This window comes from Python bivittatus, unplaced genomic scaffold (assembly GCF_059951505.1).
Source record: "Python bivittatus isolate LINGU-HERP-01145 unplaced genomic scaffold, Pbiv_v1 ctg000070_np1212, whole genome shotgun sequence".
In the NCBI taxonomy this organism is placed as follows: Eukaryota; Metazoa; Chordata; class Lepidosauria; order Squamata; family Pythonidae; genus Python; species Python bivittatus.
The window spans coordinates 40,311,907-40,339,049 of NW_028277034.1; the positions used below are offsets into that span (position 1 = coordinate 40,311,907).

The following is a 27,143-nucleotide window of genomic DNA, read 5'->3' on the forward strand; positions in this document are numbered from 1 at the left end:
AGGTTCCATAGATTTTGTATTGTGGAAGGCACTGTATAAATAAACTCATGTTTCTGGGTGGGCTGAAATTTTCATTTCCAAGAATGGGTAAAAGTGCTATTGATTCACATTAGGCACATATAACTGTGCCACTTGAATTTTCCTGGGTCTCAAGCATTTTTAATTTTGTGAAAATACTTTCTCAGGTTTGGGTCCTTTTTTGGCCAAAGCTGAATATCACAAGTGATTAATAATACAGATCACAATCATAACCTTTTCCCCTTTTGATCACTACTGTTGAGGCTGGCACAGTGATCAATTATATATTTTTTTATATATTCAGGATGAATTAAAATAAGTTTGGCTTCTTCCATGATAATTGGATCACCTCATATAAAGTATAAAACCATTCCACTATAGATTTAGAAAAGAATCCCTGAAATTTCAGAATTATTATGTTTCTCTACTCTCACATGCAGTAGAGAATACAGAAATAACATTAAAGTGGATTTTGAGTTACTGTTCTACACCTTCATACAGCTGCCCCCAACATTTGCCCAATTCAACCCCATACTGCCAGTGCTCCAAATCTCTTCTAGTTTAACTTTCTAATACAAGTAGTCCTTGCTTAATGACTGTTTGTTTAACAACAGTCCAGAATTACGATGGCCTTGGGAAACCCCCGCAGTCGTGTGATCATGATTTGTGACCTTTTTTATGAAAGTCGTTAAGCGAATCACCATGGTTGTTATGTGAATCACATGGTCATTAAGCAAATTCCAGCAAAAAAGTCTATCGGGAAAGCTGGATTCGCTTAATGACAACATGATTCACTTAACAACCATGTGGTTCACTTGGTGATTAGCTTAATGACCTTCATAAAAAAGGTCTAAAAGCAGTTCTGATTCACTTAATGATCAAATCACTTAGTGACCTAAATTCCAGTCCCTGTTGTGACTGGATAGTGAAGACTACCTGTATGTAGCCTTTAGAACAGGAGCTCTAAATTGCTGCTAGAGGCAAGCAGAAATAGATCATTTCAAAGCAATTGTTTTGTAATTCAACAGATCTCATGATTACCAACTAATGGTGATATTCCAACTTTTTATTCCAAAGTTCTTGTAAAATTTCAGTATCTTAGTAAAACTATTCAGTTGTTTATATACTGAAGTTGTAGTTTAATCTCTACCGAGTCCTTTTCAGTATACCCCAATAATTTAGGAGTTTCAGAGGTTGTCAGTACATCAGGTCTACAGTAAAAGATCAAGAAGTATTTTAATTGCATATTCTGCATTGATAATGTTAGCTGTAACTCTCTAGCACTTTGTGGCAGAAACTTAAAAAAAAAAACTTTTAAAATGACCTTTGTATATCAGAAAAATGAAATAATGGCTTAGCAAAGTAACCACTAATTTTTTAATGCTTTTCTTACAGAAGCACACAGTTGAAAAGATGCCCGACACCTGGGGTTTTAGCAAGTAATATGCAGCTTGATATTGGGATTCTGTTGTTATGGCTGTTATGGAGATGCTTTTAAAATATTGTTTTAATTTTACTAGTAGTTGTACAGAATCAGTTACTGTATGACCGAAGTGGCATATAAACCAGTAAGCAGGTACACAGAGTGCTGAGCAAGCAGACAGCTTCAACATTTGGGAGAAAGTAGGGTGGAGAACATCTGGAATTTCAAAATATCAGAAGATGGTCATAGTGACTATTAAATGGGGGATTAACCATAATGACAAGCATACATCAAATATCTGCAGATTCCTGACAGTCGCTGAAATTCAAGTTGGTGCTTATAGAAGAAAACCATTTTTAGCATCTAACATCTTTCTGTTCTAAGCATCATTTGAATTGATGGATAGTTAAAACAGGGAGATTCTCAATACAACAGAGAATTATGCCTTAATTTTATTCTGCCTTGACAGCTCCATCAAGCACTGTATGTGTTACTTTAATAGTGCCATTTTTGGACACAAATGTGATCTGACTGTAATTTTAGTGTCATCTTCTATAACATTTACAACGATCCATGAGACTGTATGGTTCAGATTCATGTCTCTGCACCATGTCATTGCCAGAAAACACCTGAAGTGTGATTTTTAGAGCTTATTCTGTATTCATGAAACTGGTCTGTGATTTACCAGGTAGTTTGTGGCAAGGCCTTGCCTAGTGTCATGTCTGTACTGTGAAGCAGCAGACTTGTGATTTCTATACTGCAATTCATGATAGTAAGCATGACCTGGAATTTGACAAAATTGTAATATCATCCACTGTTAAAAAATAAAAAAAACAGAACAATTATACTCTAGAATTATATTTTTGGAATTATTTGTAATCTGTGTGTGTGTACATGTATACGTGGGGAGGGTGTACATTATGGATGTGGCCAATAATGGATATAGTCAGTAATGGTTCTAAAAAGAAAGCATTTGTGATTTCTACAACCCAAGCAATGGATACGGAAGCAAACTAGTTCTTGTTGTTAAAATATCTGCTTTTCCAAGAACTTTAACCTTAAAGAGGCATTGGTTTGTTCCCTTTTCAAGAAGCCATCACTAGACTTAACCATTCTGGACAACTTTCATCCAGTATCAACCTTCCCTTTTTAGGAAGTTGTTGAGAAGGTGGTTGTGCAACAGATTCAGAGGATCCTGGATGAAGCAGATTTTCTGGACCCCTCTCAGTTGGGTTTCAGACCTGGGTATGGGACTGAAACAGCATTAGTCATGCTTTTGGATGACCTCTGGTGTGAGCAGGATGTGGGTAGTGCATCCAACCCTGTTCTTTCTGACCTCTTGGCAGCCTTCTATACCAATCCCCATGGCTCTGGGAGTTGTGGGTGGGTGACACTATATTGTGCTGGTTCTCTTCCTTCCTCTGGAAATAGTCCCAGTTGCTGTTGATTGTGAGTGAGAGGTCCTACCCTTGGCCCCTGCTTTGTGGGATTCTGCAGAGCTCGGTACTCTCTCTGCTCTGGTTTAACATCTACATGAAGCTTCTAGATGAGGTCATCCATCACCATGGGGTAAAGTATCATCAGTATGCTGATGATAGAAGTGATGCTGTCTCGATGTCTGGAAACTGTGGGAGTTTGGATGGGGAACAACAGGCTTCAGAAACACTGAGTGGCTTTGGGTTTTGAGGCCTTCTGGTTCCAGGAATGTACCACCTCTTGTTCTGGTTGAGGTGGCATTGGTCCAAACAGGCCTTGTACACAACCCGAAGGTCCTCCTAGACTCATGACTCCTGTTCAAAGGGCAGGTGGCAGTCATGGCCAGGAGGGCCATTGCACAATCTCACGTTGTACACCAGTTGTACCCATTCCTGGACTGGGAGGCTCCAGTCGCAGTTACTTATGCCTTGGTCACTTCCCAAATGTATTATTGTAATGCACTGCACATGGGGCAGCCCTTAAAGAGCATCTGGAAGCTGCAGCTGGTGCCAAATGCAGCAGTATGGGCAGTTATGTGCACTCAGCGTACATTATACCTTGGCTAAGCTAGCTGCGTTGGTTGCCAGTATGCTTCTGGGTTCAATTCAACATGCTGATAATGACCTATAAAGCCTTACATGGCATGGACTGAGTTATTTGAGGAACCGCCTCTCCTTGCTTACATCTACCCATCCCATTCGGTCTGGAAGGAGACGCATGCTCCGAGTCCTGTCTAAGGAGTACCATCTGATGGGACCCAAGACAGCCTTTTCTGTTGCGGCTCCCACCCTTTGGAATATCACACCCAGAGATCAGACTCGCCCCAACCCTACTGACCTTTCAGAAGGCTCTGAAGTCATGGCTTTGCCACTGGACTTTGGGATATGATTGTTGTGTAGAGCCTGTTCAACAGTTATATTTAATGTTGTGAATGGTTTGTAACTATGCTGCTGATTATGTTCTATGGTTTTAATATGATTTTTAACCTAGTTTTATATGTTTTTTTGCCTGTTTTTATTTGTATTTTGCTTATTGCTTTTCGTGTTTTAACTGTTGTGAGCCATCTAGAGCCATGTATGTGAGATGGATAGCTATACAAATTGAATAAATATTCTTGGGAATGCAGCTCACACAAGATACGTAGCATTTCCTGAGAAAATAGTGGATTTCTCAGATTTAATAAATTTAAGAGCCTTTTGTAATGGCAGTGTAGCATTTATTGGCTTGTGACATGGATCTAAGACCACATCACTATGGAGCTGCAATTATTTTTGTGATTCAGTTGATGGTCAAGGCAGTATTCTGGAATTTGATTTCAGGTTTGTGGGATATCCTAAAAAATTTTCAAGGACCAGTGCTGATATTGTGAAGAATGTGTTCTGTGATTTTTAGGGATTGGTCTGTGAACACAAATATACTCTTAACCATAGGCTTGGGGGATTCTATATAAATGCCATGTGGATTTATTAACATTCATGCTCAGATACATTATTTTTGCCAGTGTGCTGTTCTAAACCCTTAAGTATTTATTATTTATTTATTATTAATAATCCAGGACTTTATTAATAATAAAGGACTTTATTAATAATCCATCAGTATAGAAATGGTGTGCAAACTGATGAACATGGGGGAGGGGAAAATGCCCTATAAAAATCCATAGGATTAAAAAAATATGATTCAGTTCCTTGTTTTTGTGTCATGTTAATGTTATTAAGCTGAAGGTCCATGATTTAAAACCGTGCAACTGATGAGGTCAGATATATTATGTGTTTGGATAGTTTTGAGGAGGAGCCTGACAAAATCCAGAGAATCCACATTGAAGCATTGCATAGATCCATGATTTGCACTGCGATTTTTCGTTGGTCATGCTCTGATACTTGGTGCCGTAGTTTTTACATCATGAAGGAGTTATGCAATACAGATCGAATGACTTTAATTATTTAGATGACCATAAGGTGGGACTAGAACTCATAGTCTCCCAGGTTCTAGCCTGGTGCCTTAACCTCTACACCAAATTGGCCCAGTTTGGTGTAGAGGTTAAGGCAGCAGGCTAGAACCTGGGAGACTATGAGTTCCAGTCCTGCCTTAGGCATGAAGCCAGCTGGCTGACCTTAGCCCAGACATTCACCCTCATGCTTAGGAAGAAGTCAATGGCAAACCACTTCTGAAAATCTTCCAAAGAAAACTGCAGGGACTATTTCAGGCAGTTGCCAGGAGTCAACACTGACTCCAAGGCACAAACAACAACAACAACAAAGATATGTACTGTGTAAAAGAGATCCCACAATGAAATCATCTAAACTTTTCTTAGGATCCTTGTGATTTCTACATCACAGTTGTTCTTCAACTTGCCATTATGATTTTTCTGTTTCAGACCATGTAAACATATGATGTGTGATTCTGTAGTGGCTTTTGTCTGATCCCTTATAAAATCTATGGGAAATCAAGAGGAACTTTGCTTTATATTCATGTTTTTGTGATATGGTGATACCACAAACCATTGTGTGCATGATTATTTTGGATCATTTGTGCAGGCAGATTCATTATGTGCTTTAAACTTGGTGCCAAGTGAATTCCATGCAAGAATCCTGAAAACAAGTGGATCTGTACTTCAAATACATCTTTTCCCGTAATATTTACATAGCAGTGGCAGCCCAAATCATGTCTGTCTGTCTATCTTAGCTCGTTCCGTTAGGCTGATGTGATGTGATCTGTGATTTGGCAATAGATTCTGATGCAATCATATAAAGATCCTGTGAAATCAAAGGGATCCATGATGATTACATTATTGTACCCTTTTTATGTCAGGACCAAAAATCATGAAATCCATGGCTGCAATAATTCATTCTATGCAGGTGGATGTGACCTCTGATTTTAAAATACTTGGGCATATCCTAACAAAAAACTTAGAAATTAGGAGGGTCTGTATTCAACAATGTATCTAGCTTTCACTTTTCCCCTAGGTTTTGCATTCACAACACAGGATCTCTTAAGTGCTTTTCTTCACTTGTACCTATCAGCTTTTCTTTCTCCAGCGATGTGTCCCCATGAAGACCTTGCCCTGCCCTAGTCCTCAGCCCAAAATTTAGACAGGCTTAAGTTATCCTTAGTTCTACCAATGTGGGTTTTGAGGGTTTTTTGGTGCCTTCGAGTCAGTGTTGACTCCTGGCAACTGCCTCGACTAGTCTCTGCAGTATTCCCGGCAAGATTTCAGAAGTGGTTTGCCATTGCCTCCTTCCTAGGGCTGAGAAAGAATGACTGGCCCAAGATCACCCTGCTGGCTTTGTGACTAAGTCAGGACTAGAACTCATGGTCTCCCAGTTTCTAGCCTGGTGCCTTAACCGAACTGGCTCTCCTCTACTAATGTTGCTTGCCCCCTTATTTTGATACCATCTTAGGACATCTTCATCAGTGTAAAATCTGTTAGTTCTGTTATTCATTACCTTGGAGGGAAGGCAGGGGCCTGGCAGTGGCCGGGCACAGGGGAAATAGAGGCAGGATAGGCACTGCAATGGGGAGAACAATTTTCAAGTTGCCAGTATAGCTTTCTGCTGAATCAAGACTGGAGAAATTCACTTCAATTCAGCAGTGACGAAAAGCTTCTTCAGCGATAAGGACCACGTTCAGTATGTGCTTCACGTGTGTGAATTTTGTGCTTCCCGAAAGTGCGGTTCTAAAATAACTGGCTGGAACATATGCTTGAATTCAGAAAGCGTCCCCTCTACTTCACACAGCCGTGCGTGTGCACCGAGTCTAAAATTCCAGATTAAAAGACATTGTTGGCGTCACTGCGAACACGTGGTATTTGACGCTTGCAAAAGGGGAGCTCTCCTGACAGAACACCCATCGATCAAGCTTTGCAATTATTATTACAAAGAGCGGGGGGAGGAGGAAGAGAGAAGGAAAAACACCCCGTTCTTTCATCTCGCGCAAAGCGGCTCTTCCTGCCGCTTACAGAACAGCAAAGCCAGGGGTGGCGGTGGGCGACATCAAGGCAGAGGTGGCGGGGCGCGGGACGCAGGAAGTCCTCACGCCTCAAGGAAAGCCTGACGACGCTCTCCTCCAGCCTCTTTCGCTCAGCTTGGCCGCAACACCGCGTGGAGAGACGTGTCTGGAACTGCTACAAAGGACACGCAGGCGCTATTCTCACCCCGGTGCTTCCTCTCCCCTCCCCTCCCCTCCCCCCGTCTTTCTCAAGCAAAGCGGTGAACACGGTGACTGACAAGTGACTCGAGACCGCCCCCCTCCCTAACGATACGCACATTATATACAGCTTTCTCTTGGCGACCGCAGCGGCCTTGGAGCTAACGAAGGCGGGGAGAGGCGCCAGGGGATGTCCTCTGCAAAGAACCGGCCACCTCTTGCTTCCGCAGAAAGGCGCCCGTCTTGGGAGCCGCAGCAACTGCAAGCCACCGCCTGCAGCAAACCTCCTTCCTTTTTTCCTCGCCGGAGGCGTAGCGCAAAAGGGCGCCGCGCTCTCTCGGCTGCTGCTCAACCAAACCCTCAATGGAGGATGCCACCCCCTCCCCGCCTCCCGCTGGTACCAGGCACCCTCCCTCCTCCCTCGCCATTGGTGGTGCGGTTCTGTCTTGCTTCTCCCGCCGGCAGGAGCCCTCCCCTTCTCGCCGTGCCCGCCCGCTCCAAAAGGTGGACGAGGACACTGCTATGCCTGGCGGCAGCGAACACCTGGGAAGAAGGGCAGAGGCGCTTGAAGGGGCGGGCTACTTTGACAGTGATTGGCAGTCGCGTTTCCACCAATAGTTGCAGAGCTGGCGCTTTTGGCAAGGGAGTGGGGCGGCGCGAGAGGAACGCTTAGACAGGCGAGGGTAGGGTGCGCCTTGGACTGAGCGGCGCTCTAGTGGCTGGGGTTGCGTGAGTGAAAGGAGAGACCCTGCGAAAGGGGTGGCGGCAGTGAAAGAGGGAGACGACGCCGAAGAGGAGGCGGCGGCGGCGGCGGAGGACGGCTGGGCGCAGCCCGAAGCTTGTACAGTGGCGGCAGCGGCAGCTCGTCCCCTATGCTGTTGTGGACTGATGCGTTTTCCTCCGTTCTTGCAGCCTGCTTAACCTTCCGATCCTCGCTCTGCCCGCCCTGACCGATCTCGCCTTTCCTTGATTGCAATTACTCTCCTCGGCCCACATTTCTAATAAGAGGGAGGCGTGATTGACATATCGAGGGGGCAAGGGGAAAAATCCGGAGGAGGAGCGGTGGCGGTGGCAGCAAAAGCAGGAAAGCAAAGCGACGGAGAAGGGAAGATCGGACGCGGTAGAGCAGCGGCGGAAAGGCGTGAAGTTGAACCGCTCCTGAAGTCGGGGCGAGACGCCGATTGCTCGGCCGTTTCTGCTGCTGCAGCCGCCGCCGCCGCCTCCAGCTTTGTGTCTGGTGAGGGAGAAGAGAGCCAGCCTCCGCCACCTTCCTCCTCTCCTCTCTCAGGTTGCTGGAAATGTCTGAACACAAGGCGCTAGATCCGAAGTTATCCACGACGGAGAGGGTGGTGAAAGGTAAGAGGTGAGCCCGGCGCCCGCGGACGCCAAGCCGGCCGCGGGAAGGAGCCGGGTGGGGGAGGGCCAGATCCGCTTTTGGCCGCCTGCTAGACGGCGGACTCGCTCCCTGTCTCCCTTTCCTCCTTTGCGCTATAACCGGGGGGAGGCGGCGGGGGAGGAAGTGTGTGTGTAAGAGGCTGGCATAGCCCGGGCGGTGTGTTTATTTACTGTGGCTGCGGTTGCAAAATGAGTAAGGCGTATGGAGGCGGGGGGAGAGCGAGGGAGAAAAGAAGAAAGGAGGAGGTCTGATCGAAATAGGAAGTGGGTGACTGGTTAGGAGTCTGTCGGGGTGGAGGAAGAAGGGGGGAAATGACCAATAGATGGGGCGCGCTGCACTGCCAGCGTAGGCGGAGAATAGCTTAGGTGCAGAGGGAACACCTAGGGAACGTTGCTGGAGCTCGATCAGCAGGGCTGGAGGGAGGTGCTGCTCCTTTCTGGGGCTGTGATCTTCTCCCGGCTTGAAAACACACATTCGCACTCGCGCACACACAGCCTTGCTTTCCTCGCGTTGCAGCAATCTCCCATCCTCGGTGTGGTTGCGCGGGATGGGGTGGGGGGGGGAGGAAAACCCTCAGTTTCTTTCTTTGCGGCTGGAAGATCCGGAGGGGGAGGGAATTCGCACCAAAACTCCCTCCCTCCCTCGTCCCAATCGCCCCCTCCCAGTTCCTCGGGGCATTTCCACTTTTGGGGTGGAACCCCTCTCGCAACGCCGATCACTTCCAGAAATGTATTTGGGTTCTCTGCCTGTACAAATAGGCCTCTGTGTGTATGTGTGTGCGTGCGCGTAACTAGATTTTGATAGCCGGATCTCTTCTCCCAACACATCTCTCCCCCCCCCCCACTTCCCCAGCATTTACATGTTGCTTGTTATCTGACAAGCTGCAGGTAGTGACTGAAAGGTGATGGAGGGAGGGTGCCTGGAGTGGGAGGAAAAAGGGAACATGAGGAGGGGGGAGCTGGTAGCCTGCCCTTTTGGGCCCACTGTATGATTTGCGTGGGAGGGGCCAAGAATCCACCTGGGCATATACAACTCCTTCCTCCCTCCCCCTTTATCCTCTTTTTTCCCCTAGGGAATACGGGTATGGTAACAGGTAAGCTTATGCTGCAGTAGCAACAGAAGGAATCAGAGTGATGCCATCCTATCACTAGCTAGATCCATCCCATTCTGGATGAAGAATCTGCATTTTTCATCCATGAATCTCTGACTATCGCAGTTAAAGAGATAAATGGAAATGTGCTGGCCCTCCAGCACAGGAAACAGAATAGAAAGTGATACACTGCTTCCCCCATGTTTTTTCATTTTGCATTCTTCTTTCTCTTCCCCCAAACACATATAGTCCACTGAACTGACTGGGTGGACTTCCCTAGAGCACCTAGTCAGCTTTAGCTTATTTAAGTAGGGTAGGATGGGAGACTATCAGAAGATCCCATGGCAGTAATCTAATTTGTTAGACTAGGAAATCAGAAAGGAAGGAATGAAAGAAGAAAATTAACACTGGAAGTAGTTAACAGTGACCCATGTACATGTCAAAAAATCTCAATGGATATGTCCATGTAGTCACCAGGAGTTTAGCTTGACTCAAGGGGAGGGGGTTACCTTATATACACCTAGGATTCTAGCCTTATTGTCTGATCTTAAATTTACCTTTACTATTTTTTCCCAAGTGAGAACTTTGGAATTGTAACAAGGGGGTGGTCCATTCCCCAGTGAGACAAATATCAACATTTTTTGTTGCTTTTGGTCAGGCAGGGAATATGCCTGTGTGGTGAAAACAGTTGAATATGTCCAAGGAAATGTGCATATGATTGGCTTGTACTAGCTGGGTTCACAGATCTCACTAAATCAAAACGTGGCTTGTTTAGCTTAGTGTAGGTTCCCAAATCTGAACGTCCTCCAGATATGAACTCTAGGTCAGAATTCCTCAACCAGCATGACTGAGAAAAGTCTTGACATCTGAGTGGTGAACAGAGTGAAGAAGGCAGACTTGGTTTCTTGTATTAATCTACCTACCCTACCTTGTAAACCATGGTTGTAGTATAATGTTAGGCAAACCCAGTGTTGAGATGGGTTAAGCACACTGTGGCAATGATTGAAATACATTCTTTTAGAATATATTTGCTCCCATTTTCCTCAAAAGGGTTGGAATCAATGGAAGCTGCAAGCGTCAAGAATAATAATGGCCAACTAGAACCCCATCTATTTGGGGTGGTGTGAATATTGCTAGGACTGTTATTGGTTCTCCTGCATCTTGATGTTAATATTTGATTATGCCAGCATTCCAAACAAAAAGAATAACTTGTCCTTTAAAGCTCTAGTTTCTAAAAAATCAAAGCCTGCTTACTTAGGGGGAACCCAGGTCCCTTAAGCTCAATGAAACATCCCTGAGTAACCATTCATAAGATAGTATCAGAAACCTGTATTTAACCTGAGCAAACCCGTTGAGCTAAAACTGCCTGCTTTCTGATCTTTAATATCAAATAAGTCATTTTTAAAGATCTAAATCTTTGGGTATGCTTAGAGTGTTGTATGGATGTTGCATCTTTTCATCTTATGAGAATCTAGAAACCCTGGGGTTTGAAAATGGAAAGAGAGCTGTCTTAAGTGTTATGGAGGATTCCCTACAGTTTTAGGAAGAAATTCGATAGGCATTCCCTGTCAGATTTTTTTTTTTTTAATTGCATTGATTAGCTGTGCCTAAATGTGTTCTGCTCATGGACTTGACTTTCTTTTCATTAAAGCAAGAACTTTGAAATACTAAGGTGAAATTCTAATATACACAAATTTGGGGGAAAAACACTGTTAATTCAGTGAGGCATCCTTGATAAACATGCATAGGATTAAATGCAGTTGAAAATAATTAACTTGGCCAGAATCTTTATGTTTATTTTCCCATTTAGACCAAATGAACATGTCATTTATGAAGGGGTTTTGATATATAATTTGTCAATTTATAAAGCTTCTTTAAAAGGTAACCACATTCAGTATATTCATGTAACATTAACAGGAACTTGATTTTGCAAGCGTTTTTTTTTTCTGTTGCAGAAATACAATGAGACCATAATTTGTCCAGTGTCTGCTATCTTGATCAACCAACTCTTACCCTCCTGTATATATATTTTTTTCAAGAGAATGTAAATAAGGAACAAAACTTGAGCATTTTACAGTCTTTGTTCTCTTCAAATTAATTCCTGCATTATCTGCCACAATAAGATTGAGGCAGTGGAGCAAAAGACACTCTGTGCTTTTGCTCCCCAATCCTAGCTCTGGTAAAATGCAAAGTGGGAAGGTGAAAAGACCCAATTCTTGCCAATACTGGCATTCTTTTGGGACTGTCTTTTTGTTTTCCAGCATTTTAATAGCTGTCTTATATTTATAATATAAAATATATTAATATATTATAAAATATATTTTATAATATAAAAATATATTAAGATATATTTACTTAATATATCTAAGTAAAAGGTGAAGGTTGCATTTGGTTTAACTCCAAATATGGAACATCTTGGGTCAAATTTATAGCTTAACTAGCTGAAACCAAACCTCCGTGAAATAATCATATCAAACCAAGAGATTTTGTGCATGATACAAAACGTTGGGATCCTACAGAAAGCAAGGACATATTGGTTATGTTTAATGTAAGCTTTTGCAGGCTAATAAAAAAAGCCTGTTTTGCTTTCCCCAGAAGTAAAAGAAGTGTAACTTGCCTGTGGTCATGCTGTGTTTTTCCTGTAAAGCTGGATAATTACAAAAAGTACTTTAGGAAGAACAAGCTTCCCCCTCTGTCAAAGAAGAGGAGGAGAAGGAGAAGAAGAAGAACTTACCATCTTTAGCACCATTATTCAACTTCCAGTATTGTTCTGGAATATGTGGCCCATCTACCAGGCGACACTGTTTGGAATGGAACAAGAAAGCCTGTCTTTACTTAATACTGCTTTATTCTACCACATAATCAGTTTATTACCTATTAAAATCTGTTACCAACTTATTCCTCTTTATAAACCTTCTGAGTAGATGTATTGAAACAATTGAAATCCTTTATGGAGAAAGATAAATTTCCTTGCATGCTACGTTAGAAGTGGCAGATTGTTCTGTAACTGGCTTTCCACATCATGCTAATCTATAGTTTGGGTTTAGCATGTTCAGTGAATCCAGCCAGCTGTAGTTTATTCAACAAACTATGTTTAAACATACTATGGCTCATTGCGATATTAAATCTGAGGTATGGATTGCCAAGAAAACCTTTTGCTAGATTTGATCTAGAAACATTGTGTTAAGACATTAGGTATCGCAATTAGGATACGAAGTAGTTAAATGTTTGATTCAAATTGCCAAGCTTGCCTAATGCTATCTTTTAAATACTTGTACTGATCATTATGAATGAACTTATAGATCTGAAAATGTTCTGTAGAATTTTTTTACCCACATCACTGATCTCAAGAAGCTCCTTCTGTATTGCAGTACCTGCTGAATATTGTAATATCTAAATGCTAAAAAGTCCCACTTGCGCTGTTAGTCTTTTCAGAGCTTTCTCTTTCACCATCTAAGTTCTGAAATAGGACTCTGGTTGCAGAGAAAGAATAGTGTTGCCAAAGTTTATTTTCAGGTGTGGCTAGCATGCCATCATGTATTTTCTTGTGGAACTCTTGGTGAATTTTTGAGGAATCCTAATTTCATTTCTTATCTAGACTACCATTTGGTGTGTTCTCCCAAACTAAATCAAAACTCTGCTTAATGAGTATGGACTCTTATCTTACTGCTTACACGTTTGGTTCTTGATTGAAGTCTTAAGCTTATCATGTTACTCAAATTAAGAATGAGCACCATCTCAGGTTTACAGAATGTAAGACTACACTTGAATATAAATGGTAATTTCTATAGACCCCAAATGGCAGCTGCCCAGAGAGGTTGACATAGTAATTCTAAAACTTCAGTTAAAACAATTGCAAATGATAGAGAAGGATCTGTAGGGTATACTAGTATAACTAGACTTTTTGGTTTAGCATGTCATATGATTGACCAATGACCACAACCATTGTCTTCCTTGATTGGGCAAGAAGATGGAATGCTGTTTAGAGGAAGAGAGAGCTTAATTAATAGTGTAATTGAGCCCAAATTAAACATATTGAAATCCTATTGGATTAAATGTAAGAGTTTTAATTTTCACTTTGAAATCAGTAGAATAGTCTTAAATCTGGACTGCATTCATTCATGAGTTAGGGGGAAGGGGAAACTGTATTGAACTACTTACTGTTTTGAAATGGAGATGAACTTACTCTTTTTGAGAAGTTGGATTTGGACCCATTCAGGCATCACTAATCTGCTCTGTGTGCTTGTTCTAAAATTCACTTTTTATATAACAGCAATGGAACAATACAGAAGCTGCATTCATACTGTCCTACTGTTGGATGGTTCTCCTCTTACCAGGAATCAGAAGATTATTTTATATCTTCTAAATAAACACTATAATTATGAAAGGATTATGGGATAATCTGGGAAGGTCCTGGATTCCACAAGATAAAATGGAAGTGTAGTAACTATATGATTTTTGCAGACCTATTTCCATCATAATTGGGGGTGATTGCTTCAAGTTGGAATAAATTATTTCATAACTATAGCTGGAACATATCCTCTTTTCAACAAGGGACATTTTCAACAAGTATTCCACATTGCTACTTCTCTGTTTTCCTTATCTCTCTCCTGCTTCCCCACCCTTTGTTCCCTGGTGATCAATTGACTCCCACTGCCAAGTACTGCTATGTTCTCTAAGAAAGTTTTGTAAAGTGTTGGGAAAAAAACTTGCAGATACTTCTTTGCAGCCATCTTCACAACAGTTTGTTCTGTCCTGTTCTTATTTTTTATGCCTTCCAATTAGTACAGAATCATTTAGTACTAGGAAGGTAGGAAAGACCATAATTCTTCCGTGAGGTTGTAACAGCAGCTAACCTGTTCTTAGTGGCATCGTTTTGCAGAAAGCCATTGGTACTTGCTCTCCTCTCCTCTCCTCTCCTCTCCTCTCCTCTCCTCTCCTCTCCTCTCCTCTCCTCTCCTCTCCTCTCCTCTCCTCTCCTCTCCTCTCCTCTCCTCTCCTCTCTTCTGTCTTCTGTCTTCTCTTTTTTCTTTTTGCTGTTGGAAAGGGTATTTCTAGGTACCAACATCATACATATAGCTTTGCCTACTTCCTTTATTGCATGATGTGTGCAGAAATAAAACAGTGTTCACCACATCTAAACACATTCTCTGAATGTTTCTTTATATGCTTCATAACTTCATGGAGGGGTTGTGAAGAAGGGCTATTGATAATTCCTGCTTAAGGATTGTTGGGGCAGCTTTTGAGCAGTCTTCTGAGCTGCTTCCATTTCTATATTGTTCAAATTGTTCTTACATTGTGAGTAAAATGTACATTTGGTTAAATGTACTTAACGTTAAAGTGTCCTTTAACAGAGTTAGTGAAAAATAATGAGAATTGTAGGTTCCTGACATCTGTGCCTGTTTACCCATTAGCACTTAGAAATGTTTTGATCAGTCTCTAAAAGTTTAGTATTAAACTGGAAATGCACTTTAACTTTTAATAGCATTTTTATCTGTATTTTTGCCTGAGTTGTTCAAATATTGCAAAATAAACTTTAACGCTGAGGGCAATGTTATGTATAAATCATGTTGAATGATATATGTATTCTTTTGCATCCTTCAAGAAGCCTCATAAAGACAAATGGAGGAAGCCACAGCTTAGAAAAGTGAATGCCACTTCAAGGCAGACCTTAACAGGCAAGATATTTTATGTGGTTAAATGAGCTATGATTTAAAGAAGTGGCTTTGGTTTTTGCTATATCAGATGGTTCCCACTTCTGAGACTTCCATTTTTTAGAAAAGATTTCCATAATAAGAACTTCATTTCACAAAATGCTTCAGCCTGATACTTAGGCTATAACTATGAGCAGGAATTGAATGTGAGTGCCGTCTTAAACGTTTCCACAAACAGGATAAAAGACGAGGTAAAAGTCAAGGATGTTGTAATTTGCTATATCATTTTGAGTATACCCCGACATTGCCATTATCTTCATCTCTAGAACTTCCATCCCAGTCTTAAAATCATCCCCAGCTAAAGAAAGCATCTTTCTGTCCTTCCTGAGCCTAGAATCACAAGTACCTAGAGGTTTAGCAGGCTTAATTTGCAACATTAAATATGCATCTGTGGCCTCTCTGAGTGTTATTGCTAGACCACATGAAAGAGCCATACTTACATAACATATCTTGGATCCAGAGGGTAGGATAAGAGTTGCCATCATTGTGTTTCATTTTTCAATTTGTTCTGAGCAAGAGATCTGAATAGCAGTTTGAGGAAACAGTTGTTATATCCGTCTTATGTAAGCTACTCTAGAGGTTTCTATTCTTTTCACCAGTACTGTCAAGCCACCTAAGTTTCATGTTTTCTTAAATCTCTGAACAAGAAATAGCTTTAAGGATGGGATTTTAACTATCTTGTCTTCCACATTTCTTTGTCTTTGGAACAGAGAAAAGAATCCAACATTGACTTAATTTTTTGATGGATAGTATCTGAGCCTACTGTAATTTTTACAGATTCCAGAAGAATGTGAAAAATTTGTGTATATATCACTGTTTTAGTTGTTGACTTCTGAAAGAGATTGAACTCAGTGGCCTGGTTTATGATTTGTGTTCCTGGCCTGGTAATATATATTAATCCAGATTTCTCTGGATAGGAGGGACTTGTGGCTGTGGGCATTGAGAGTTGTATTTTAGCATATTCATTAGCTTCAGTTTGGGAAAGTTGGCTTTATTCAGGCTAGGATCTTCAATTAAACTTAAAACACAAGGTGTTCATTTCAGAGTTTATAATGCTTGTATGATCATCTGATGAGGCCATTGTCTTCAAACTCCCAGAGTTTTTAGCAATAGGTATGCAATTTGCATCTGTTTTTTTATTAAAAAATTATCATTTAATACCACTGCTAAACAAAAATGGTATTTGTAGCAGCCTGTACACAAAGAAGCTTCTTTTCTATGTAACAGTAATTTTTAAATCATTGGCATCTGTACACTTTTGTTTAACTGGAGTCCTAACGTTAGAGCTTGCTGGTGTAACCATTTCGTTGGTTTTCCTGGATTGGATAAATAATAAAGGGAAGGATCTACATATTGCTGAATTGCTGTATAATTTTTGTTTAATTATACAACCTAAATAGTTACTAAATTTTTATGCTATTGCTGTAGCATTTTTTAAAATTATTTAGTTAGAAAACAAAGGACTCCTTTTTTGTAAACAGACTTTTTTAAGATACTGTTCAGTTTTTAATACTATTTTAGTGAATATTTTTAAAAAATAATATATTCTTAATTATTGCGACTATTATGCAGATGCTCTACATTGAGGGGAACCTGGTGGCTACTTTGCATTAGCATGTCTGCATCATATTTGTGGACTTCTATTCCTCCATCTAATCGTAACCTGTAACCCAGATTCAGTGCTGTTGATGGGGCATTATTCTGGCCATCAGAAGGAGCTTTTAAAGATCGGATAGGTGGCTAAGAGGGATGAATGAAAATGAAATGCTCCAGCTTGCAGAAGTATTTAGCTAAGGCAATGGCATCATTGGACATAGTCTGTGATATTTGCATTTTGGGGGGGTGTCTTGTGTTTAATTAATGATGGCTGTGATCTAAGCCACTACATGCAAGAAACAAAATATCCATAGCATTCAAGTATTGGACTAGCTGGTACACTCACTTCTACTTTCTCCCAAGGGTGGCAGAATCAAAGTGCTGCTGTAGATTAATGCTTTCAGCATCTCCATGCAGAAGTTTAGGTAATTCAGGCCATCTGGAAGGAATAGCAAGTCTTGAAAAACTTTGAGTGGTTGCATTGCATTATTGGGGAAGACTGGAGAGTGGGGGCTTGGGATACAGCGATAAGAACCTTGCATGCAACTGTCTGTTGGTTGCCTTTTCCTGACAATCCTCTCCAGGCTGTGGTCATCCCTGCTGCTTGTGCACCTTTTTCTGCACAATTGGTTGAATCTATGACATCCTTAATTAACACATGCTTTTGAATACATTTCAGGGTAAAAGATGGCACACTTGAACATTGTACTGTTTTTGTTTACATTTATTTCCATTTTGTCTAATAACTACAGTATTTCAGTTATTTGTTCAGATATATTTTGTTATACTTTACCTCCCAGCTGCCATTTATTTTTATTTAATGTCATTATTGTCTTTTGCTTCATTTCTAATATGTAAGTTGGTTTGAAGTTTCTTTTTTTTTAAATAAACTTTTCAAGACAGCTTCCAGCAATGAACAGAAAATGCAAATAACAACAGAACTTCAGACAAAAGAACTCACAATGAGTTCTCTTAATAGTAATAACCTTATTACAATATAGGCACATGTTGAAAACATCTTTGTTGTCCTTGGCATGTCATGATGGTATTGCACATTATTCATAGTTACTGGTTTATATTTTTTCATATATTTTATTTAAGAGCTTTGTGTTTTAGGTATTTTAATTTGTAAAGATCTATATGCTAATTATGTATACTGATTAGAGATGCATGAAAAATGTTTTTCATGAATACACTGAAAGTACATCCCCCAAGTTAACTTTATTAAATGATCATAGCCCCCCCAAAAGTCACCAGCCTGATAAAACTTATTTCTAAAAATACAAGAAACAAGCAAAGTTTTCAAAGCTTTTTTTCCCCAAAAATGTTTATAAAGATGAGATATATTGTTTCTCAGTTGGCAATAAGTTGTATATGATTTTAAACCTTTGTTGAAAAGCTTTCTTTCTTTTTGTTTTTTAATGGCAAAGCATCATGCCAGTCAGTTGGCTGCAACTTTACTTCTCTTTATTTACATGCACCATGTTGTTTACATATGGTTCATGGCTGGCTTATCCTATGTGAAAATAATGAACTGGTGTGGCATGCATTAGGTAGCAAGCGGTGATCAGAATGCATTGAGTTCATGTGGTAAACACATCTTCTGTTCACACAGACCTCTCTTTATGGTCTCTAGCAGGGGTTTTCAATCTTTTTCAGGCCATGGAACTCATTAAAAAGAATCCCAGGACCTTTGATAAAGAGGTGAAACTTTAGTGATAGAAAATGGTCTATGTTTGGGTGAACTTTTTTGGGGGGGGGGAATCTTTCACAGGACCCCATCACGTTCTTGGGGAACCCTAGGGTTCTATAGAACAACCATATGAAAAAACCTAGTTCTGTACATAAGAGCAAAAATAATATTATGATTGTTAATCTTGCTTATTCATAATGACGTTCATGATGTTGTGGTTCATGTTCCATGTCTTCTTCCTGAAATTGATTGTACTGAAACAACATATTTAGTTACATACTCTGACAAGACAATTTACCTTATCTATGCAAGTCCTTGAGCAAAAAAGATATCCTCTACCCCTCCTCTGCAAAATTCCTTTTTTATTGCCCCCCGAGTTTCCTCTGATTAACCGAAAATATTTGGTGTTACAGTTGCCAAAAATGGATAGAATGGTTTCATGGCATTTTGATGTGGGAAGCCTATGAAAAATCTTGTGTAAGTTCTTACAATGCAAAGAAAACTCCCAGCCCTTTACAAGCAGACATTTTTGCCTTGCTCTGCGTCCCTGTCTACTTTACATTCTTCCTTGCCCACTGTGTCCCTCAGCAAGTGCAGCCTTCAGTCTCCAACAGGTTGTCCATTCGTGTTGTAGGATAAGCTTTGCAAGGGCCAGCCATATAAGGACATGACTGCTGTAACTGAGAATCCCTCCCTTCTTGGAGGATGACAGTTCTGTGGTAATGACCTATATGCTTGGGTCATTTAGATGGTATCCTGTTCAAGTCACTTTTGAAAAAGTGGACTTGTGTGACCGGGGTAACCTTGGAAGGGCCTCTGCAATACCTTCATATAAGCGAGGCATGCTGCTGTTGGCATAGCAACCCTGCTGTTTGGAAGTCAACATGGCTATCTTATTATTTTGCTAAGGATTTTACAAGGCTGCCAACACTGAGTCCAAGCTAACTTGTTTATGCAAAACCCTGAGGTTAAGTTGCCAGAAGACAGCAACACAAATTATATTGCTGATTTATAACTTCGTTTATGTGAGTTATGAGAGTGAAATGCCAATTCTAGCTTGATGTGATCCTGTATACTGCATTGCAATGTAAAAGACCAAGAAACCCTGAAAGTAAAATGCAGATCCTGCATTTTGTCCTGTGTAACTGCAGCCCTGTTCTCTGCATTCTAAAAGGATGGGAAATCTTCTCTTTCCCCACTTTTTCACCTTTAGTTTTCCCAATCTTTGTTCTGTTTTATGCCTTTGTCAGTAAGTTCCCTTCCTAACTCCCTTTTTGTACGCATCTCATACACACTAGAGATTGATTGATTTTTATTTATTAAAATGATATAGCCCTATATTGTGTAGATAAAACATGTATTCTCCTAGACAGTGGAATTGGTGGTGTAGAACAGTGGATATTGGTGGGATTGCTATGTTTTATAGTGGAATGAACACTGCCCTGCTTGATTTTTTGCAGGCAGTTTTCCATTGACTACAAATCCATTTAAATCCCACTAACAGTCTACTGCAAGATCATTTTAAAAAATTCCCATATCTACCTCCAGATTCCATTTGAATGACCATCTTTAGACATTTGCAGTGTTGGAACTCTGTATCTTTGATTTTCTCAATTGATGATGACATTGTCATGATACACCATTCCTTTCCAAACAATGAAGATTTTATTGGAATGATTGCTGATGTCATGTTTCTGAGATACATCAAGTCATTTCATCAGCCCATTACTTGAGTGAAACCCTTTATAACTTGTGACCCTTGTAGCTGAATATAGTCCATCATCCATGTAATATCTTGTCATAAAACCAGATGGTGGGCCATCTATTTCTGTTTCCATCGAAAAAAACCAGAACAGCTGTTACTTATCTTGCAAGCCACAACATAGTCCTATATTGCTGTTCATAAGAATAAGCTTGGTGTTGTCCCCCCCCCCCCCGGGAGGTCTGCAGCTGAAAGGAATTTCCTACTTAATATAGTTTGAACTTAAGATAGATTTTCCCAACTGGACATCTTCCAGATAACTGCCCAAAATCGCAGGGAATTGGGTGATATACAAATTTAATAAATAAATAAATTTGGAACTCCTAGTCCTACTTGCTGCATTCAGCACAACCAGTGATAAGGACTGAAGGAAGCTGTAATCTAAAACATTTTCTGGAAGATTCAGTAGGCTGATCATGGAAGAGCCTTTCCTTGGTATGTTATTCTCTTAATGCTCCTATATCTGAAATCAGATGTGATGAAGCACATTCAGGATCTCATGATTGGAGCAGCCACAAATCAACAAATAAATAAAGTGTCAGACTTTGGAAATCATTGCAAAATTGGCTAAGGAGGGCCATCATTTTAAGGTTACAGAAAGTAGATTGCTGCTCCCAGATACGGAACCATCTTGTAAAATAGATAGGTTTAAAAAGGCTAGCAATTGATCCATGGTTTACATATTTCCATTTCCTATATATAAAGGTTGCACAGAGTTTATTCCTGGTTATAGTAGTAATAACAAAAACAGTGTCCTTCTGTTTATGTTCCCTATATTTGTTTATATGCAAACAGTATTTGTAGAATAGACAGATAGATGGATAGAGACAGAATATTACAGTACTAAAGAAAATTATCTTCTTCGTGTGTAGTTAATATTGTAATAGTACAGAAGTTCCCCCTCCGTCTATCTTTTTTGTTTTCTGTTCCATGCGGGGTTTCTAGGCCATTGTTTTGGTAAAGATTTTTCATTAATTTTCAAAGAATTCTCATGCTGGTTTCTCTTAATTTTATAATGACTCGTTGCCTTCTTTTAATTTTTTGATCATATTTGGGCTCTAGGGATAATAGGTTTCTCCCAGCATTACAAATGTACATTCTTATAATTGGGACATTTAAAATTCCCTACATTTCACTCATGTATTCTTTCTGGGCTAGATGTGCAACAGAAGGGGCAATCTTTTTCTATTTTTCACACCTACAGCTATCTACTGCAGGATTATTATGTTAATCAGTGAACTATTCAGGTATATCAATTAATATTAATATATAAATTAATTATTCAGTTTGTTAATTTATTAATAAATTAACCAATTCATTAGTAAATTATTGAATAATTCATTGAATAAATATTGAATCAATTTATTATTGGTAAATTGTTGAATAATAAAATCAATTTAAAATTCAATTTATTAATCAATTAATATATCATTTAATTTATTAATATATCAATTAACCATACTCCTTTTTATTTGAGTGTAAGTGTTTTAAAACTACAACTATTAAACTACACCCTACTTTGAAAACGAATTTAGTATAGTTTTCTTTGTTATGAAAGAGAGGGCTGTTTGGCATCCAGACATAGCCTCTTACAGGCAATACTTCTCACCCATCTGCCAACTATAATTAAAGACATATTGAAACAGGAGTGCATGGTTGACAAAAACTCTTGCCCAGTGGGTAGAATACTGAACTACAGCCAGGGGCTGGAGATCCAAATCCTTACACATTCATGAGATACTCATTAGGAGATCTTGGGGCAATTGCATATTCCTGGATTAGTCAATTGCACAGCAGTTTTGGGAATATACAATCAAATATGAAAATATGTACCCCATCTTGATCTCCTTGTAGAAAAGGCAAGATAAAAAATAAGAACAAAAGGATTTGACAAATGTTAATATTGTCTTACAAAACAGGTTGGAGCTGATATGTATCTGGAATTGCTTTAGGGTTTTGAAAAATATCCAGGAGAAAGACAACCAGTTTGCATTAAAATGCTTCCAGTGTTCTTCTGTAGTTGTATATTTGGGAGGAAAACTAGTAACGTGGTCTTTCAGGGAAGCTTGTTTGGCGTTACTGATTTTGCCATTGAGAATTTCTTGCTAAGCTTCTTAGAAGCTTAGGAAGACTGTTGGTTTGGGGGAGCAGTTTATATTTTTGCAGTTTTACAATAAAATCACTCTTTCAGAGAATCTGGCTTTAGTCTAAGTAGTGCTGTAGGGTCCATGTCAACGTGTGTAAAATCCCCCCCTCCATCCCACAAAACTGCTCTGGTTCTTAAGTCTCCCTGAGTATAATTTGAGGTAGTGGCATGACTATCTTTCTTTATGGCCTTGTTTTTTTCTTGATCAAGTTTCTTGACTGAAGTTTGAAAAGGTATGTTGTTTTCATTTTGAAATGCAAAATGGATAAGCTAAAGTTAATCTCTCCCTGAAGAAAATGCACACATTGGGGAGTAAGAAACTCTAGCACTTGTACTGTGATTTCCCTAAGGCTTTGAACCTCAGGTGTGGCTGCCTCACAAGTAAACAGTGTTGCTTTGTAGGAATTAGAATAACATTTTTATTAGAGTATCAGACAAGAAAAATGAATTGCTTTTGTGTTTGCTTCAGATTAATTATATATAATTTCACTGGCTTTCACTAATCTCTGTGAAAACCAATTTTGGGTAGAATAAACCACTGTAGATACATACCTGTATAATCTAATAACTAAATACAGTACGATTCTGTTCATAGTCTGAATTTCACCTGAATAAATGTTCTGTTATGGCCTTCTCAGAACCTGGGAAAGGAGAGGGTGGTATAATGGCTATAGAGGATGGCCTTGGAGGACAGAGGGAACATCTGTTACCAAGGCAACAGTCAGATAAACAAGGCTTGAGCCAGACCAAGAAAGTTGTTTATGGAAATGCCTCAGACACCCCTCCCTCTTCACATGAAGATAAAAGAGGGAGGAATGAAGCACATTCAGACCTGCAGGATTCTGTTACTATAGCAGTTCTAATAAAAGTAGCTGTAGGTCTATGTGGTGTCTGTTTCTTAGTCTGGTATACCTTATAGGGCTGACAGTGGTTTGGAAAACAAATAACGTTCTGAAGATCTGCTTATTCCTTCTTTATCCAGGAAACGGACAACTAGCTCTCCTGTCCATCTAGTGGTGGTTAAGAAAGTTCCTCCCTAGAAATTCAGAGATAAATTGGATTCTAAAAGTGAACATATGTAGTCAGTGAGATTTCTGTAACCTATTTCCTTTTCTCTTTCAGTGAATCTGATTATAGAGAACTTTGTGAGAATCTTGTTTTCAGGTACCCAGAGCTTGACATATCTGTACTAGTTATTGTTTGCAGTAAGGTATCGGAAGCTACCTTTGGACACTTCTTTTCTGACACTAATCACAACATGAATGTGCACTAGTTCCTTTTTTTCTGTCATGTCCTCGTGACGCTGCCTTTCTCTTATCCCGAGTCCAAACCAACGTGAGGCAGTTTAAAGTTGTCTTCGGGTCTTCCAGTTTTCATGTAGTTTTCCTTCTCCCACACAATTTTTGCCTTGGATCCACCAACACAGTCAGGGGTTGGGGACTGCCTAGCTCCTGCTGGCCACTTTAGTCTGTTGCGACACATCCTCTTTCCTCTGATTACTGGGCACTGCCCTCCAAGACTATTTGGGCTTAGGATGAAGAAGAAACCAGACATACACAGCTTTTGTGCTATTTTGAACAAGTCCTGGGCTGCACAGAAGATCAGTTTATACTGGGAAAAAGAGCTGGATCTGCCTGTTGTATGTGTTCTCCTTTTGGGCACATCTAAGTTTTTCAACTGCTTCTATGTGGCCATAGAATTTGTAACATGTTTTACCCATGTTACAGATTTCCAAGCAATATTTCTCTTCTGTTGTTGTTGTTCCTTTTTATTAAGAAAAGTTTTATATATGGCACATTTATATATTTATAGGATGTCTTTCATCAGAATATGTTGTCAATATTTATATAACATTGGAAGATAATTTTGAAATTTGTGTTTTTTTGCTTGCACCATTATTATTTTCATAAGTTAATTTATTTAGGAAAAAAAAAAAGAAATATATTTTTCAAAACAATGGAAACTTTAGTAATTTTTAAAATTACTGTTCTCCTGGAAATTGTTACAGTGTTTCCCTGATACAGGGAAACCATCAAAGAATTCTGAAGTACCCAAATCATTTATAGTAGCAAACTTTCTGAGACTGAATTCCCTTGAATAAATATAGGCCACAAAAGTTTAAGGTGCTGCAAGACTTTCTCTGTTTGCAAAACAAAAACAAATCCTCAGATTTTGTAAAAGGCATCTAGAGATGGTTAGGTCTGAATATGAATCTTACATGCTCTTATTTAATCATTTTGGGAAGATTTTAGTGCAAGTGTGCTTTTGAAGTAAAAAGCACTATTTGCTATGAAATCTTGAACCCATCATTCTGAGAGAAGCTTCAGACAAGATTATAAAGGAGTGTTTTTGTATGATATTGGATAATGCTGAGACATTATATACAGCATGCTGTTTTTAAGCAAGAGACAAAAAGCAGAAGGGAGAATACTTAAATTCTTCCCAATAATGGTCTGATTTCCTTAAGAGGGTACAGTGGGGCAAAGAAGTATTTAGTCAGCCACCAATTGTGCAAGTTCTCCCACTTAAAAAGATGAGAGAAGCCTGTAATTTTCATCATAGGTATACCTGAACTATGAGAGACAAAATGGGGGAAAAAATCCAGAAAATCACATTGTCTGATTTTTAAAGAATTTATTTGCAAATCATGGTGGATTTGGTCAATATCAAAAGTTCATCTCAATACTTTGTTATATATCCTTTGTTGGCAATGACAGAGGTCAAACGTTTTCTGTAAGTCTTCACAAGGTTTTCACACACTGTTGCTGGTATTTTGGCCCATTCCTCCATGCAGATCTCCTCTAGAGCAGTGATGTTTTGGGGCTGTCGCTGGGCAACACGGACTTTCAACTCCCTCCAAAGGTTTTCCATGGGGTTAAGATCTGGAGACTGGCTAGGCCACTCCAGGACCTTGAAATGCTTCTTCTTCGTTGCCTGGGCGGTGTGTTTGGGATCATTGTCATGCTGAAAGACCCAGCCACGTTTCATCTTCAATGCCCTTGCTGATGGAAGGAGGTGTTTACTCAAAATCTCATGATACATGGCCCCATTCATTCTTCCCTTTACACGGATCAGTCGTCCTGGTCCCTTTGCAGAAAAACAGCCCCAAAGCATGAGGTTTCCACCCCCATGCTTCACAGTAGGTATGGTGTTCTTTGGATGCAACTCAGCATTCTCTCTCCTCCAAACACGACAAGTTGAGTTTAGACCAAAACGTTCTACTTTGGTTTCATCTGACATTCTCCCAATCCTCTTCTGGATCATCCAAATGCTCTCTAGCAAACTTCAGACAGGCCCAGACATGTACTGGCTTAAGCAGGGGGACACATCTGGCACTGCAGGATTTGAGTCCCTAGGGGCATAGTGTGTTACTGATGGTAGCCTTTGTTACTTTGGTCCCAGCTCTCTGCAGGTCACTCACTAGGTCCCCCCGTGTGGTTCTGGGATTTTTGTTCACCGTTCTTGTGATCATTTTGACCCCACAGGGTGAGATCTTGCATGGAGCCCCAGATTGAGGGCAATTATCAGTGGTCTTGTATGTCTTCCATTTTCTAATTATTGCTCCCACAGTTGATTTCTTCACACCAAGCTGCTTGCCTATTGCAGATTCAGTCTTCCCAGCCAGGTACATGTCTACAATTTTGTTTCTGGTGTCCTTCGACAGCTCTTTGGTCTTGGCCATAGTGGAGCTTGGAGTGTGACTGTTTGAGGTTGTGGACAGGTGTCTTTTATACTGATAACAAGGTCAAACAGGTGCCATTACTACAGGTAACGAGTGGAGGACAGAGCAGCCTCTTAAAGAAGTAGTTACAGGTCTGTGAGAGCCAGACATCTTGCTTGTTTGTAGGTGACCAAATACTTATTTTCCACCATGATTTGCAAATAAATTCTTTAAAAATCAGACAATGTGATTTTCTGGATTTTTTTTCTCCTTTTGTCTTTCATAGTTGAGGTATACCTATGATGAAAATTACAGGCCTCTCTCATCTTTTTAAGTGGGAGAACTTGCACAATTGGTGGCTGACTAAATACTTTTTTGCTCCACTGTATTTATCCAGATTGTAGCAAAAGAGAGTCATGTAATATAGATATAATGGTCAACCATTAATATGGTTTGTGCGACAGGGTTTGTTTGTATTATCAATTTATTGGTTTTATTATTTTTGCCTCCCTTTTCCCTTCAAAAAGAAAAGTTTGAACGTTTGAAGTGGTTAAAAAAAAAAAGTTAAAACAGCATCTAAAATTAATTTGTTAAATTGAGCAACAGATGAATTATTTGTTATTGTGTTTTTCTCAATAAAGAATGGCTTCCATAATGTTATTAATGTTGCTTCAGTTGATGCTCCCACAGTATGTTGTTTCTGGATGTAGATAGAGTATGACTTTATTTATAGACTATCACCTTAGAATCTTGAATATCAGTTGAAGGGCATGACCTAAGAAAAACGTTCTGCTTCAAAAGCCAGGCAGATCATTTTAATATTTATAAAATTATATATAAAAATGAGAAATATAGCATAGTTGGGTCATTTTAGAAATTGTTTTGATATTTTTATTTTATTGCAACCCCTGAATAAACAGCTGGCTAGAGAATGTTGAACAGTCATTCCCTTGACAATTAGAATAAAGCATGCAAACTTCATTATTCTGTTAAAGAATTCCCAGCATCCATCTGGAATGAGTTAA

General features: G+C 39.8%; 1 protein-coding gene across 2 annotated transcripts in view; it reads left to right on the plus strand.

Annotated features, from left to right (window-relative positions):
- The first annotated feature begins 7,612 nt into the window (after window positions 1–7,612).
- Window positions 7,613–27,143, plus strand: part of PPP3CA (protein phosphatase 3 catalytic subunit alpha) — a 203,473-nt gene continuing 183,942 nt past the window's right edge. The window contains exon 1 of one of the 2 annotated variants that reach the window (XM_007421652.3): window positions 7,613–8,416. In XM_007421652.3, coding sequence (XP_007421714.1) covers window positions 8,359–8,416 — 58 coding nt within the window. In that variant the 5' untranslated portion in view covers window positions 7,613–8,358. The remainder of the gene's footprint in view (window positions 8,417–27,143) is intronic. The other variant, XM_007421653.3, reaches the window with a different exon arrangement.